At 55.5% G+C, this 11,915-nt stretch overlaps 2 protein-coding genes across 3 annotated transcripts; one reads left to right on the top strand and one right to left on the bottom strand.

The window, feature by feature from the left end:
* Positions 1–212: 212 nt before the first annotated feature.
* On the top strand, positions 213–7,784 carry MCM7 (minichromosome maintenance complex component 7). Of its 2 annotated transcripts, none has more exons than XM_004705583.2 (15): positions 213–299; positions 1,387–1,466; positions 1,729–1,893; positions 2,101–2,225; positions 2,299–2,479; positions 2,732–2,869; positions 3,236–3,385; positions 3,591–3,705; positions 3,787–3,918; positions 4,088–4,171; positions 4,584–4,977; positions 5,212–5,295; positions 6,259–6,427; positions 7,159–7,268; positions 7,413–7,784. In XM_004705583.2, exons 1-15 carry the CDS (start codon positions 269–271, stop codon positions 7,612–7,614), a joined length of 2,160 nt encoding a protein of 719 aa, XP_004705640.1. In that variant the 5' UTR covers positions 213–268; the 3' UTR covers positions 7,615–7,784. The 2 variants fall into 2 exon arrangements, with proteins under 2 accessions (XP_004705640.1, XP_045141819.1); XM_045285884.1 differs by lacking the exon at positions 213–299 and adding an exon at positions 913–1,116.
* Positions 7,785–8,709: 925 nt separating this feature from the next.
* On the bottom strand, positions 8,710–11,705 carry COPS6 (COP9 signalosome subunit 6). Its single transcript, XM_004705582.2, has 10 exons — positions 11,622–11,705; positions 11,309–11,431; positions 10,586–10,717; positions 10,187–10,275; positions 10,025–10,087; positions 9,679–9,726; positions 9,475–9,589; positions 9,295–9,387; positions 9,096–9,196; positions 8,710–8,960 (listed from the first exon to the last, which is right to left on the bottom strand). Exons 1-10 carry the CDS (start codon positions 11,689–11,691, stop codon positions 8,820–8,822), a joined length of 975 nt encoding a protein of 324 aa, XP_004705639.1. The 5' UTR covers positions 11,692–11,705; the 3' UTR covers positions 8,710–8,819.
* Between the last annotated feature and the right edge of the window lie 210 nt (positions 11,706–11,915).

Raw genomic sequence — 11,915 nt, 5'->3', positions numbered from 1 at the left:
CCTCCTGCCCCGGCTCCCCCCGCGGCACTCCGCCCAGGCGCGGCCGCTGATTGGCCGAGACGCGGGGCGGCCGGAGCCGGCCCACAGTGGGAAGGCGGCAGGCCGCGCCCTCCGATTGGCCCGCCCCTAACGGCGCTGGTCACGTGGGGGGCGACGTTTCGCGCCAATTTCGGTTGCTCCGCCGCAGTCCAGTGCGCGGGCGTTCTTTGCTCCTGGCGGCTCGGGTTCCCACAGTCCGCCCAGTGCTGCCGCGCGGCCCTCGGCAGCGATGGCGCTTAAGGACTACGCGCTCGAGAAAGGTCAGCGTCTGCAAGCTGGGGAGAGCAGCTCTGCACGGCAGGCAGCCTTCTGGCTAACCCGGCGCCTGTGGGTGGGCTGGGAGCTCGGGGGACCGGGCTCGGGGACGCATCCGGCCAGAGGAGAGCCGGGGAACGGCGAGGCTCAGGCCGATCGGTGCCCGGGAGCATCGAGTCCGAGGGAGAAATGCTTGGGGTCGTGGTGTAGATGGGGGCACGCCCGTCAGACCGGGGCCGTAAGTGGCTCTGACGGAGGGGCTTTGGGGATGTGGTCCCTGGGGTTGCCTCCTGCCCCGCGTGGACCCTGCCGGATTCCCGCCTCAGGCCGGGACCCGTCGAAGCCCTGGAGGCGGGAAGCCCGGAGCCGCTACGCGCCGGGATTGGCTCTCGCGGGCCAACTCTCGCGGCGGAAATGAAGACAGGGCGGAAGTTGCGCGCAGCGGTCGAGGGAGTGTCGTGTGTAAACAGTGTCCTTCCGCGCCGTGGCCTCGGCGCGAGCGGCCTCGGGTGGGGCGTGCCTGGAATGTGGGGATTTAGCGGGCGGCGGAGAGAGCTCGTGGTGGGGGACGGAGTGGTCTGGTCGAACTGGCCAATCGCCGGCGGGCTCCCGCCCTGGGCGGAGGAATCCCGGGCTGTGAGGCGGCCGGCTCGTGGTCCCATGTGCTTCTTTGTTTACTAAGAGCGGAAGCAGTGGCGGGCAGAGGGGCCTAGGAGCGAGATGGATGAGCTGGAGAGAAGAGGAGAGGAAAAAGTACATGGGTGGAAGACTAATCGGGAGCCCACGGGCCCGTGTTGCTGTGTGGGAGACCACTGGAGACAGGTCCTTAGAGTTTTAATTACGGCGGAGGCTGGGATTCCCCTGTGCAGACGGTGTTGGGGAGAACCCTGAGAGGCGGTGATCCCTTAGTCTTTTCTAGTTGGAAACAGACTTGTGAAAAAGCAGTTGCCCAGTTGGGGGAGAATTTTGTGGACTTACTTGAACACTTAAAATTAATGTAGCTTAGGAATTCGGTGTAATGGAAAGAGGGGTTTTAGTCGGGTATCGGAAGAAAGGCAGGCAGGTCCTCATGGTTTTATGTGTACCTTGTAGAAAAGGCCAAGAAGTTCCTCCAAGAGTTCTACCAGGATGATGAATCTGGGAAGAAGCAGTTTAAGTATGGGAACCAGTTGGTAAGTGGTAAGAGTAGGGGGGCCGGGGAGGTGGCCTAGCTTCTATGAGCAACTTTTCCTGTAATGGGCACTCAGTTTATGCTAAGTGAATGTTGTAATAACTTTACTCTTCAGAAATAAGGTGTTAAAAGACTTTAACACCTGGGGTTGGGGTATCTTTTTGGAGCAAGTATTGTTGTCCCTCAGAGACGGATCTGTGCACCTCAGGTGTGAACAAGATCAAGCTGGCCCTTGAAGTGTTGCTATCTTTTCCCCACTACAGGTTCGCATGGCTCATCGTGAACAAGTGGCGCTGTATGTGGACCTGGATGACGTAGCGGAGGAAGACCCTGAGTTGGTGGACTCCATTTGTGAGAACGCCAAGCGCTATACAAGGCTTTTTGCTGACGCTGTACAAGAACTCTTGCCTCAGTACAAGGAGAGGGAGGTGAGCGGATAGGATGTGGGAAGTGCTGGGCAAATAGGCTTGGATTTTTAACCAACTTCTTAGACAGTGGAGTGTGTTGGTTTGTTTTTTGTTTGCCGCTGGCAGAAAAGGGAGGGGATGGCTTCTGTTTGAGTCTTTTGCCACTCTTGGCGTCCTTTCTTCTAAATACCCTGTTGCTTGTTTTCCTTTTCTTTCTCCTGCTGGTAGGTGGTCAATAAAGATGTCCTCGATGTGTACATTGAGCACCGGCTCATGATGGAGCAGCGGACGCGGGACCCTGGAGCTGCCCGCAGCCCCCAGAACCAGTACCCCCCTGAGCTCATGCGTAGATTGTGAGTGGCCTTTGGGAGACAGGGGAGGGCTTGGTCCTCCAGACCCTAGCTCATGCCCACTTTGCCCTCTCAGTGAGTTGTACTTTCAGGGCCCCAGCAGCAACAAGCCTCGTGTGATCCGAGAAGTGCGGGCAGACTGCGTGGGGAAGTTGGTAACTGTGCGAGGCATCGTCACTCGCGTCTCTGAGGTCAAGCCCAGGATGGTGGTGGCCACCTACACGTGCGATCAGTGTGGGGCAGAGACCTACCAGCCGGTACGGACAGAGCGGGCAAGGAGAAAGCAGTTAACTGTTACTTTTGGGGAGAGTTCATTTTGCTCACTGATGTCTCTCTGCTCTTTCTTTGTTCTGCCTTGTAGCGGTCTTGCCTCACCTTGATACCTATCACTGGTGATCCAGGGTGTTAGTATTAAAAGATGCTCTAGACAGACCTGGGGTGGTTCAAGTGACCGGCCACCATGGGATCTTTTTCCTTGATGGTGTTTGGTATTCTTTCTGACATCCTAGATCCAATCTCCAACCTTCATGCCTCTGATCATGTGCCCGAGTCAGGAGTGCCAAACCAACCGCTCTGGAGGGCGGCTATACCTGCAGACCCGGGGCTCCAAATTCATCAGGTTCCAGGAAATGAAGCTGCAGGAACATGTGAGTTTGGGGTATGTGGCTCAGGCAGTCTGCTCAAAAAGTCGCTGGTGGAGTGGCAGGCAGGCAGAAGGGGTGACAGAGGCCAGAGAAGTCATGTGGGGTTGGCAGAACACTTGGCGACAGACAGGTGTCGGGGATCCAAGATGTCTAGCAGCACTTGCTTGTGTTGCAAGTTTCTGGAGTTAAAAGGTAGAAAGGGTTTTCAGAAACTAGGGTCTAGAGAGGAGGGAGATCTGACCTTGGCTGGCCCTCTGAGTTAGTGAGGGGAAGTTCCAGGAGGTCTGGTTGGCCTGTCTGAGGCTGACTCTGGAGGCTAGGGTGGTCGTGGGGTGGGGACTGAGCTCTGTTCTCCTCTCCTTCCCTTAGAGCGACCAAGTGCCTGTAGGGAATATCCCTCGGAGCATCACAGTGATGATAGAAGGAGAAAACACGAGGATTGCTCAGCCTGGAGACCACGTCAGTGTCACTGGTATATTCTTGCCACTTCTGCGAACTGGGTTCCGACAGGTGGTACAGGTAAGAAAGGGAGTTCTGACTTGGGTAGCGAGACAGTTTTTTTCCCTGTTCACTTGTCACACACTCGCCCACCCACCCCAAAGAAACTTGTTTAACCAGCAGCCAAACAAATTGTTTTGAAATGGGCTCTGGGAACCCTTGGGGGATCCGGTGGGTGAATAAGGTGAAGGGATTCCATTCATATCCCAGGATTTTTTTACCTTAGGGTTTGCTCTCAGAGACCTACCTGGAAGCCCATCGTCTTGTGAAGATGAATAAGAGTGAGGATGACGAGGCGGGGGCTGGGGAACTGAGCCGGGAGGAGCTGAGGCAGATTGCAGGTGAGGGCTGAGGGGAAGGCTGCCGCTTTGCTTTCTTCCAAGCCCTTGTCCCTAGTGAATAATCGCTGCACTCCCCTGTAGAGGAGGATTTCTATGAGAAGTTGGCTGCCTCCATTGCTCCTGAGATTTATGGGCATGAGGACGTGAAGAAGGCACTCTTGCTCCTGCTAGTGGGCGGTGTGGACCAGTCCCCTCGAGGCATGAAGATCAGAGGTAAAAGAGTGTTGAGGGAAGAGCTGCAGAGAATGACCTTGTTGGAGGGAAAGTGGGAGGGCACAGAATAGGGCTGCTGGCATCTTGTCCTCATGGGCACAAGGGGGCGTAATAAGAAAGAACACAAGGCTCAAAACAAGGAGAGTCTCAGGGTCTTCCTTCCTTGCAGGCAACATCAACATCTGCCTGATGGGGGATCCCGGTGTGGCCAAGTCTCAGCTCCTGTCTTACATTGATCGTCTGGCGCCTCGCAGTGAGTCATCTGTGGGACCGCAGTGCTTATACTCCCTTGGATCTGAAGGCCAGGGGCGAGGAATGCAGGTCTTGAGGTTCTAGGGGAGGGAGCTGTGGCTGATAGGGATTCTCAGTGGCTCCAACAGCCTCTGGCCTGGCGTGTACAGAGCAGGTAGGTCAGTTCTCAATCTGTGGGTCGTGACCCCTTTGGAGTTCCTCTAATTCATAACAGCAGCAAAATTACAGTGATGAAGTAGCAATGGAAATAATCTTATGGTTGGGTAGGAAAGGGTCAAGGCATGAGGAAGGTTGCAAACCACTGGGTTAGGTGTAGATCTTGTCTCACTTGGTCCCATTAGCTCGTGTCCTTTGCTTCCCTTTCCCTTGGTTAAACCTGTCTGCTGCTGTCCTCTCCCTGCCCTTCCATCCAGGCCAGTACACAACCGGCCGCGGCTCCTCCGGAGTGGGGCTAACCGCAGCCGTGCTGAGAGACTCCGTGACGGGAGAGCTGACCCTGGAGGGTGGGGCCCTCGTGCTGGCGGACCAGGGCGTGTGCTGCATTGATGAGTTTGACAAGATGGCTGAGGCTGACCGCACAGCCATCCACGAGGTCATGGAGCAGCAGACAATTTCCATCGCCAAGGCGGGCATTCTCACCACTCTCAACGCCCGCTGCTCCATCCTGGCCGCGGCCAACCCCGCCTACGGGCGCTATAACCCTCGCCGCAGCTTGGAGCAGAACATACAGCTTCCCGCTGCGCTCCTCTCCCGATTTGACCTCCTCTGGCTGATCCAGGACCGGCCTGACCGTGACAATGACCTGCGGTGAGGGATGTTAAACCCCAGGGAGACATCACTTAGGTCTACTCTGTCAGGTGGGAAGTGAAATCCCAAAGGTTTCTGCCCATAGCAGTACTGTTCGCTCACCCCCCATAGAGCAGGGGCCCAAATGCTTAGGCTTCTTTCTCTGGGAGCATTTGCCCACCAAACTGGAGGATCCGGTTCAGGGACCCGAGCATGTAGCACAAAGACTCACCACTTCCCTCTGCTCCTTCCCAGATTGGCCCAGCACATCACCTATGTGCACCAGCACAGCCGGCAGCCCCCAGCACAGTTTGAACCTTTGGACATGAAGCTTATGAGGTAGGAGAGCTGGGCATGGGCTGGTGGTTGCCTTTGGCTGCGGATGTATTTCCCCAAAAGTTTTTGTTTCTAGAGAAGTGCCACCTCCCCCTTGAACGTCTCATGAGTCTGAGGGCAGTGAGGAAGATGCTGGTTGGGCTGTGTCTGTCTACTCCTTCATTGTCTCAGGTAGCAAGTGCACAAGCTAGACAAAGCTGGTTCTTTCTCAGGGCTCCCGGTGAACCCTTGGGGTTTTCCTACACAGTGTGCACACAGACACACACAATGCCAGTTCTGGATTTTTGCTGGCTTAAGCTTTAGCCATATGGTGTACCACAGATAGGTCTTTGGAAAAAAGCCATTTCCCTCAGAAGTAGGCCATTTTGCAGGAAATTGGGGGCTTTGGGAGCCAGGCGCATGGTGGATTAGGCATGCATTGCACTCTTCAATGAGCGGCCCGTTGTGTGAGCCCACTCAGCAAGGGAAGGAAGCAGCGGTGTGCCCCAGTCAAGGAGGACAGCTTCCCAAAGCCCCCGGGAGCCCTTCTAGCCTGTCCTGGCTATGAGCAGTGTTCGCTCGATGGCAGTTGTTCAGTTTTGTCTTATTCATACTTTCTGAAAGGATTGGTGGCGCTGTGTTTAAGTGCTCGGCTGCCAGCGAAGGTTGGCAATCAAACCAACCCGCTGCTCTGCAGGACAACACTGCTAGCCACATTCGTAATATACCAAACAGCAGTGGATTTCTTCGGTTTGGAGAAATGCATCATTGTTAGTCAAGATACCTAAATAAGTGTCCCCAAGTTTTAGGTCTCCTAGTTAAACAACAACCTCCTCACTCCAGTAAGGGGGAGAGAGAGAGAGAGAGAGAGTGTGTGTGTGTGTGTGTGTGTGTGTTGGGGGAGGGAAGTGAAGGGGAGAATTCCCAAGTGTAAAGAGTTCTCCACACCCATCTACCTTTTCTGCTTTCCCATGACCCTCTGCCCAGACGTTACATAGCTATGTGCCGTGAGAAGCAGCCCACGGTCCCCGAGTCCCTGGCGGACTACCTCACTGCCGCGTACGTAGAGATGAGGCGAGAGGCCTGGGCTAGTAAGGATGCCACCTATACATCCGCTCGGACACTGCTGGCTATCCTGCGACTTTCCACTGCTCTGGTGAGTGGCTGGCCCCACTGCTCCTGAATGGTCTGAACTCTGGCCACCTGATCACACACGGTTCCCTCTCCCACCTGTCGCCTCCCTCCCACTCAGGCCCTGCCGGGGCTAAAGTGCTGACAGTGCAGATAGTGGTCCTCTCCGTGCTACCGCACTGTGGGTACTTGCTGCTCCGGTAGGGCATGCACCGCAGCCAGGGAGGGAGGGGCAACTCAGCCCTGCGGAGGGTTGTCTCCCTCCAGGGTCCTGGAGCCCATATGCATCTTGGACATTAGTCCTGGGGGCTCCAAAGTGCTGTTCGTGCAGGTAGTGTGATTACCGACCTACTGCTGAGCTAGCACTTCCCGAGCCCCTGAGACACAACCTCTCCACCCATCAGCTGCCTTCTTGGCAGAGCTCCCCCAGCTCCATCTGTCATGGTGGGGAGCCCAGTGGAGTTCAGAAGGGTCTGGTCTCCCTCACAGGACAGCTGAACACCGGGACTGGCCAGTGTTGAGAGGCGGAGACTTGGGCAATTGCTGGACGCTGCCCTGGGCATTGCACTTGTCTCGGTCTGACAGTGCCGGCCCAACACTGCAGATATTTGGGGTTGTGATACAAGGAAGGGGGTGGTGAGGTGTGGGGCTCTGGACTCCTACACAGTTGATTTTCTTAAAATTGGAACAAGGTGTTCACTGACGCGATTCCATCCCCCTCCTCTTGTTCCCATCTCTTTCCTGCTCCCCTCGTAGGCCCGGCTGCGGATGGTGGACACGGTGGAGAAGGAAGATGTGAACGAAGCCATAAGGCTGATGGAGATGTCCAAGGACTCTCTTCTAGGCGACAAGGGGCAAACAGCGAGGTGAGTCATTTATCGGAGTAGTCTATCCTTGTGGCTTCTGTGTCCACACGTATCCAAGTTTGGCCTGGTGAGTTCTAATGCTGCCCACTGCCCTGTTGGTGATCTGTTTGCACCCACCTGACACACCCACCCTGTTTCCTTCAGAGCTCAGAGACCAGCAGATGTGATCTTTGCCACTGTCCGGGAGCTGGTCTCTGGGGCCCAGAGTGTCCGCTTCTCGGAAGCAGAGCAGCGCTGCATATCCCGAGGCTTCACACCCGCTCAGTTCCAGGCGGCACTGGATGAATATGAGGAGCTGAACGTCTGGCAGGTCAACACAGCCCGGACAAGGATCACTTTTGTCTGATTCCAGCTTCTTCCAGACACTGGAGGGAGGGGGGGGTCCACTCACCTATGGAGGGTATGATGCCCTAGTGGGGTGGAGAAACAGCTCCCCCCCACACACACACACACTGCTGCACTTAACCTTGTTTTACTGCTTTTGCTATTAAAACTTGTTTACAGATCACCTTCTAATCTGGGTTTGTCAGTTTTCTTGGTTCCTACTTGTTCTATTCTCAGCTGCTTCTATACCAGTTCATGCACTCCACCAGAGATGTGTTCTCTTGTGCATAGGGTCACTGTGGGTCAGAACTCTGTGGCACTTAACCACAACATCCAGATTCCTCTTCCCTATGCCAGGAACCCAGTCATGAGAGCTCCTCCACTTGTCCCATTCACTGGGCCTTCCGCTAGGTGCCTGTCCCTGTCCGGCTCTAGAAAGAACAGCCAGTGGGAGAGTCAAGCAAACCCTGAAGACGTAAGGAAATGTATCCAGCACCAATTAACACACAGCTACCCAACCTCAGAACGCTCTCAAATCTGAATCATGGGCAACAGCAGTATTTATGCCTCAAGGCAAGCTCACAGCATTTATATAGGTATAGACAGCATTTGATGGATGTTAGCAATGATTGGGAAAACACCCGCTATGCTCTTAACCTGCCCCCAGCATCCATAAGGATCCAGGCTTGAGTTGACCCCAGTGATGAGTGGATTGGGCTGCTACTTGCAAGGTCAGCCATCTGAAACCATCGGCCACTCTGCAGGAGAAAGGTGCTCCCATAAAGACCGAAAGCTCCAGAAACCCCCAGAGGCAGAACCAACTTCGGGGTTTAGAAAATGAGTAAAATGTCTAATTCCCTTTTATGGAGACCACAGGGCTAAAGGAATTCTGGAAGAGTAAGTCTTGTGTTTACAGCGGTGGCTTAAAAGGAAGGGCAAATGCCACTTAGAAGCAGGCAGTTTTCAGCTTGATGTAAATGTCCACCTGACAGCACAAGTTCAAGTAGCGAACTCCCATCATGAGTTTGTGGAGAGGAGCTCATGGGGGTGGTTCTAAACAAGGTTGGCCTGAGGGGCCTGTGTGGTGCCTAACAGAGGACACGGCCACTGGCAGGGATGCCAAGGGGCTACTCCCTTTATTAATGACACAAAGGTTCCTGGAAGGAGTCACTCCTCCCCCTTTCGGACAGTAGTGTGGCATCTGTGGCGCATCCTTCCAGTGCCCGCTCAGAAGAAGAGCCCCCGCATGCGCCTGCCGATGCCTTGTCGATCGTAGAGCACATTGAACTTGTTCACAAACTGGTTCATGGTGTTACATGTTTTGGTGATGGTGCCCAGGTAGGCCATGAGCCCCACGTCATTGCATTGCTGGGAGGGAAAGAAAGCACTGGTTCCCAGTGGGCTCCTTCCCAGCCCGCTGGCTCGCTCGGGGATCCCAGCATCTGAGGTCTGCCTGCAAACAGCAAGGCCTCACCCCCCTCTGGCCCGGGGTCTGACACTCACATCGTAGAAGTCTGTCTTGAACTTGTCTGTGCTCAGTACAGGGAGGCAGTGACAGAGTGCATAGGCCTCCCTCAGTATCTCGTGGTTAAAAGGGACCTCTCCTAGAGGCACAGAAACGGGCTGCGGTTAATAGGGAAGCTGTTGCTTCCTTGGGGAGTGCAGGGCAGCGTGAGGTGTGCCGGGGAGACACTCATCCTACCCGCTTCGGAGGCCTTGACGTACTCCAAGATGACTTTGACCCGGCTGTGGAGCATCTTGATGGCACTGTGCTGTGCGATCAGGTGTTCAGCCACTGCGGGGACAAGGACGGGGAAGGTGAGCTGGCATGCAGCCTGCCTTCTACCCCCACTTGCAAGCCAACTCCCCAGGGCTGCATTACCAGTTGAGTTCTCGCCACTGCCTGTGGCTGTCATCCGGGCCACATGGTCAACGCCAATACGTTCGGCTTCCTCTGTGGCCAGAGTGTAAGTCAGCTCAGCAAACAGCATTGTGGCCTACAGAGCAGAGCCCCCCCGCCCCGACAGGGTCAAACGCCGGAAACGGCCCGAAGCAGAGCCTTGAGGGTTGAAGGGCAGGATATTACCTCTCCATTGATTATATCGATGACAGACTCAAACACGCTGACTGGAAGCTGCAATGTAAAGGGGAGATGGAGGTCAGGCCTCGCGGCAGATTGTCAAGAACTGACTGAAGCCGGCCTTTACACAGTTTCTCATTCAAGCTTCCCAGGAACCTAAGGAAGTAGAGCCCATCTCTTTTACATATGCAGAAAGTGCGAGCCTGGTGTTAACTGGCCAAAGTGACAGTATTCGCCAACAGACATACCATGTCACTGAAAGGCCAACCAAACATTGGCCAACAGAAGCAATGTCACGCGGTAAAAGACGGCAGAGGACAAAAGGCACATAGCCCAAACTGGGTTTACTCACATCTGTATGTTTGGTCATAGGGTTCAACTTCAGAAAGAGGGGACTCTCGATTATCTCACACACCTGGACCAGGAGGAAGGAGGCCAGAGACATCAGTGCCCGCCCTCTCCTCTTCCCCTTGTCCTCTAGTCTCTGCCGGGACATGCACACATGTGAGCCTACCTGCTTATGGACGTGGATGTCCGAGGGGTCAGGCGGCCCCCCTGTGGTATACCAACCCAGAAACTCCAAGTCCTTGAAAACCTGTTTAACTGAAGAAGAAGGCGTCCAGGTACAACGTAGTCCTCCAAACCACCCTCCAATGGGAGCTCCTATTGCACCATCTCCCTCCAAATCTTGTCTCGGTGTAAAGCGATGACCTTTACCTGTTGTCTCTTACCCTTTCGTTTTTTGGGGGTGGGTGAGGAGGGAGCCCGGGGAATACATGAACGTGCTCTTTTTCCCTGAGCTTTCAGCTACTGTATCTGACACCGGCTGTTCTCTCATGCCATTCTGTTGGTTTCTTCCTAACTGTATTCTGTTTCTCCTCCCTCCCACCCCCCACTTCTATTCCCCTCTCACACTGCTCCTCCTTGGTGTAATAGTACTCCTTGTCAATGACAATCTTCTCTTCCACGGTGTGGGACAGCAGCTCAAAGGAATTCATCACCTCTATATTTCGGCCTTCCTGCTTCCCGATCAGAGCCCCGATCACTGAAGGGGGAAGACAAATGAAGGGAGAAAACGTAGTCCTGACTTCCACCGGGTTCCGTTCTCAGGACTCCCTAGTCAGCTCTGACAGGCGCCAACGAATATACCTGTCTTGTTTTCATCAGTGTCTTTTTATTACCAGTCTCCTTAGAAACCGGTAACATCGAACAACTGCATCTGAGAACATCAGCAAATCACGTGTTGCAGTTTCAACACTGTATGCAGCACCCACTACGAACGATAAGATTCATACACTCCCGACAACCAACCAGCAAGTCCTCAATAACTCAAACTTTACAGGCGACCCTAGAGGGCAGGCTAAAGCTGCCCCTGTCTGTAATGCTGTACGGAAGCAGAGAGCTCCCTCGAGCCGCTGACCTTGAGATTAGCAGCCCAACTCGGTTAGCCAAAGCCCCTCGGCGAAACTTTTACCTGAGGGCCTGAGATCAGTAGGAAGCAAGCCCTGGGAAGTTGAGCGGGACAAGGGAGTCGGCCACAGTACAAGGAGCCAGGAGTGAACGGGGAAAAGTTCACCCTTTAGGGAAGGCCACCAGGAAAGAGGAGGGGGTCTGGGAAATGATGGCGAACACTCACCCTGCATAGGCCGCCCCTCCTGGGAGCGCATGCGGATCCAATGGTCTGAGATATTGAGAATGACCAGGGGATGAAGAGCGACGGACACGCTCCCGGTCACTCCGGAGGCCATCACGCTGGGGGCTGAGGAGAGCGGAGAGAGCCAAGACGAGGTCTCAGTCCCTAGAGACGCGAGCCGGGGACGGCAGATGCCGGGCCCCACGTCCCGCCGGCGAGCGGTCGCAGGGAAAGATGCAGCCCTCCTGCCCTTCAGGCTTCTCCCGGCAGTCCCGGAAGCTTTGGCCGCAGACGCCGTCCCCGCCGCGCCCGTTACCTGAGGCATCCACCTCCATCCCGGTGCTCCCTCCGGTCCCGTTCGCAGCCGCCGCCACCGACGCCGCCATTTGCCCCGCGCCCGCCAGCGTTGGCCCCGCCCCCTGCCCCCCCGGCTTCCGTACGGAGGAGCCGCGCATGCGCAGTCGGGCGCTGCCTCGGCGTGGGGGCTGCCGTGCTGGTCCGTAAAGCGCCGAGCAGGGAAGGCCAGGCGCCCTTGAGGCCCCGGAGCCAGAGGGCTTCACGTGGACCCTGGGTGACCTTGAGGACGATTGAGACTAGAACGCGGAGTTTT

The sequence above is a fragment of the Echinops telfairi genome, unplaced genomic scaffold (assembly GCF_000313985.2).
Source record: "Echinops telfairi isolate 266 unplaced genomic scaffold, ASM31398v2 ScPeMD7_5;HRSCAF=22, whole genome shotgun sequence".
In the NCBI taxonomy this organism is placed as follows: domain Eukaryota; kingdom Metazoa; phylum Chordata; class Mammalia; order Afrosoricida; family Tenrecidae; genus Echinops; species Echinops telfairi.
This window is presented reverse-complemented; position numbering and strand designations above follow the sequence as displayed.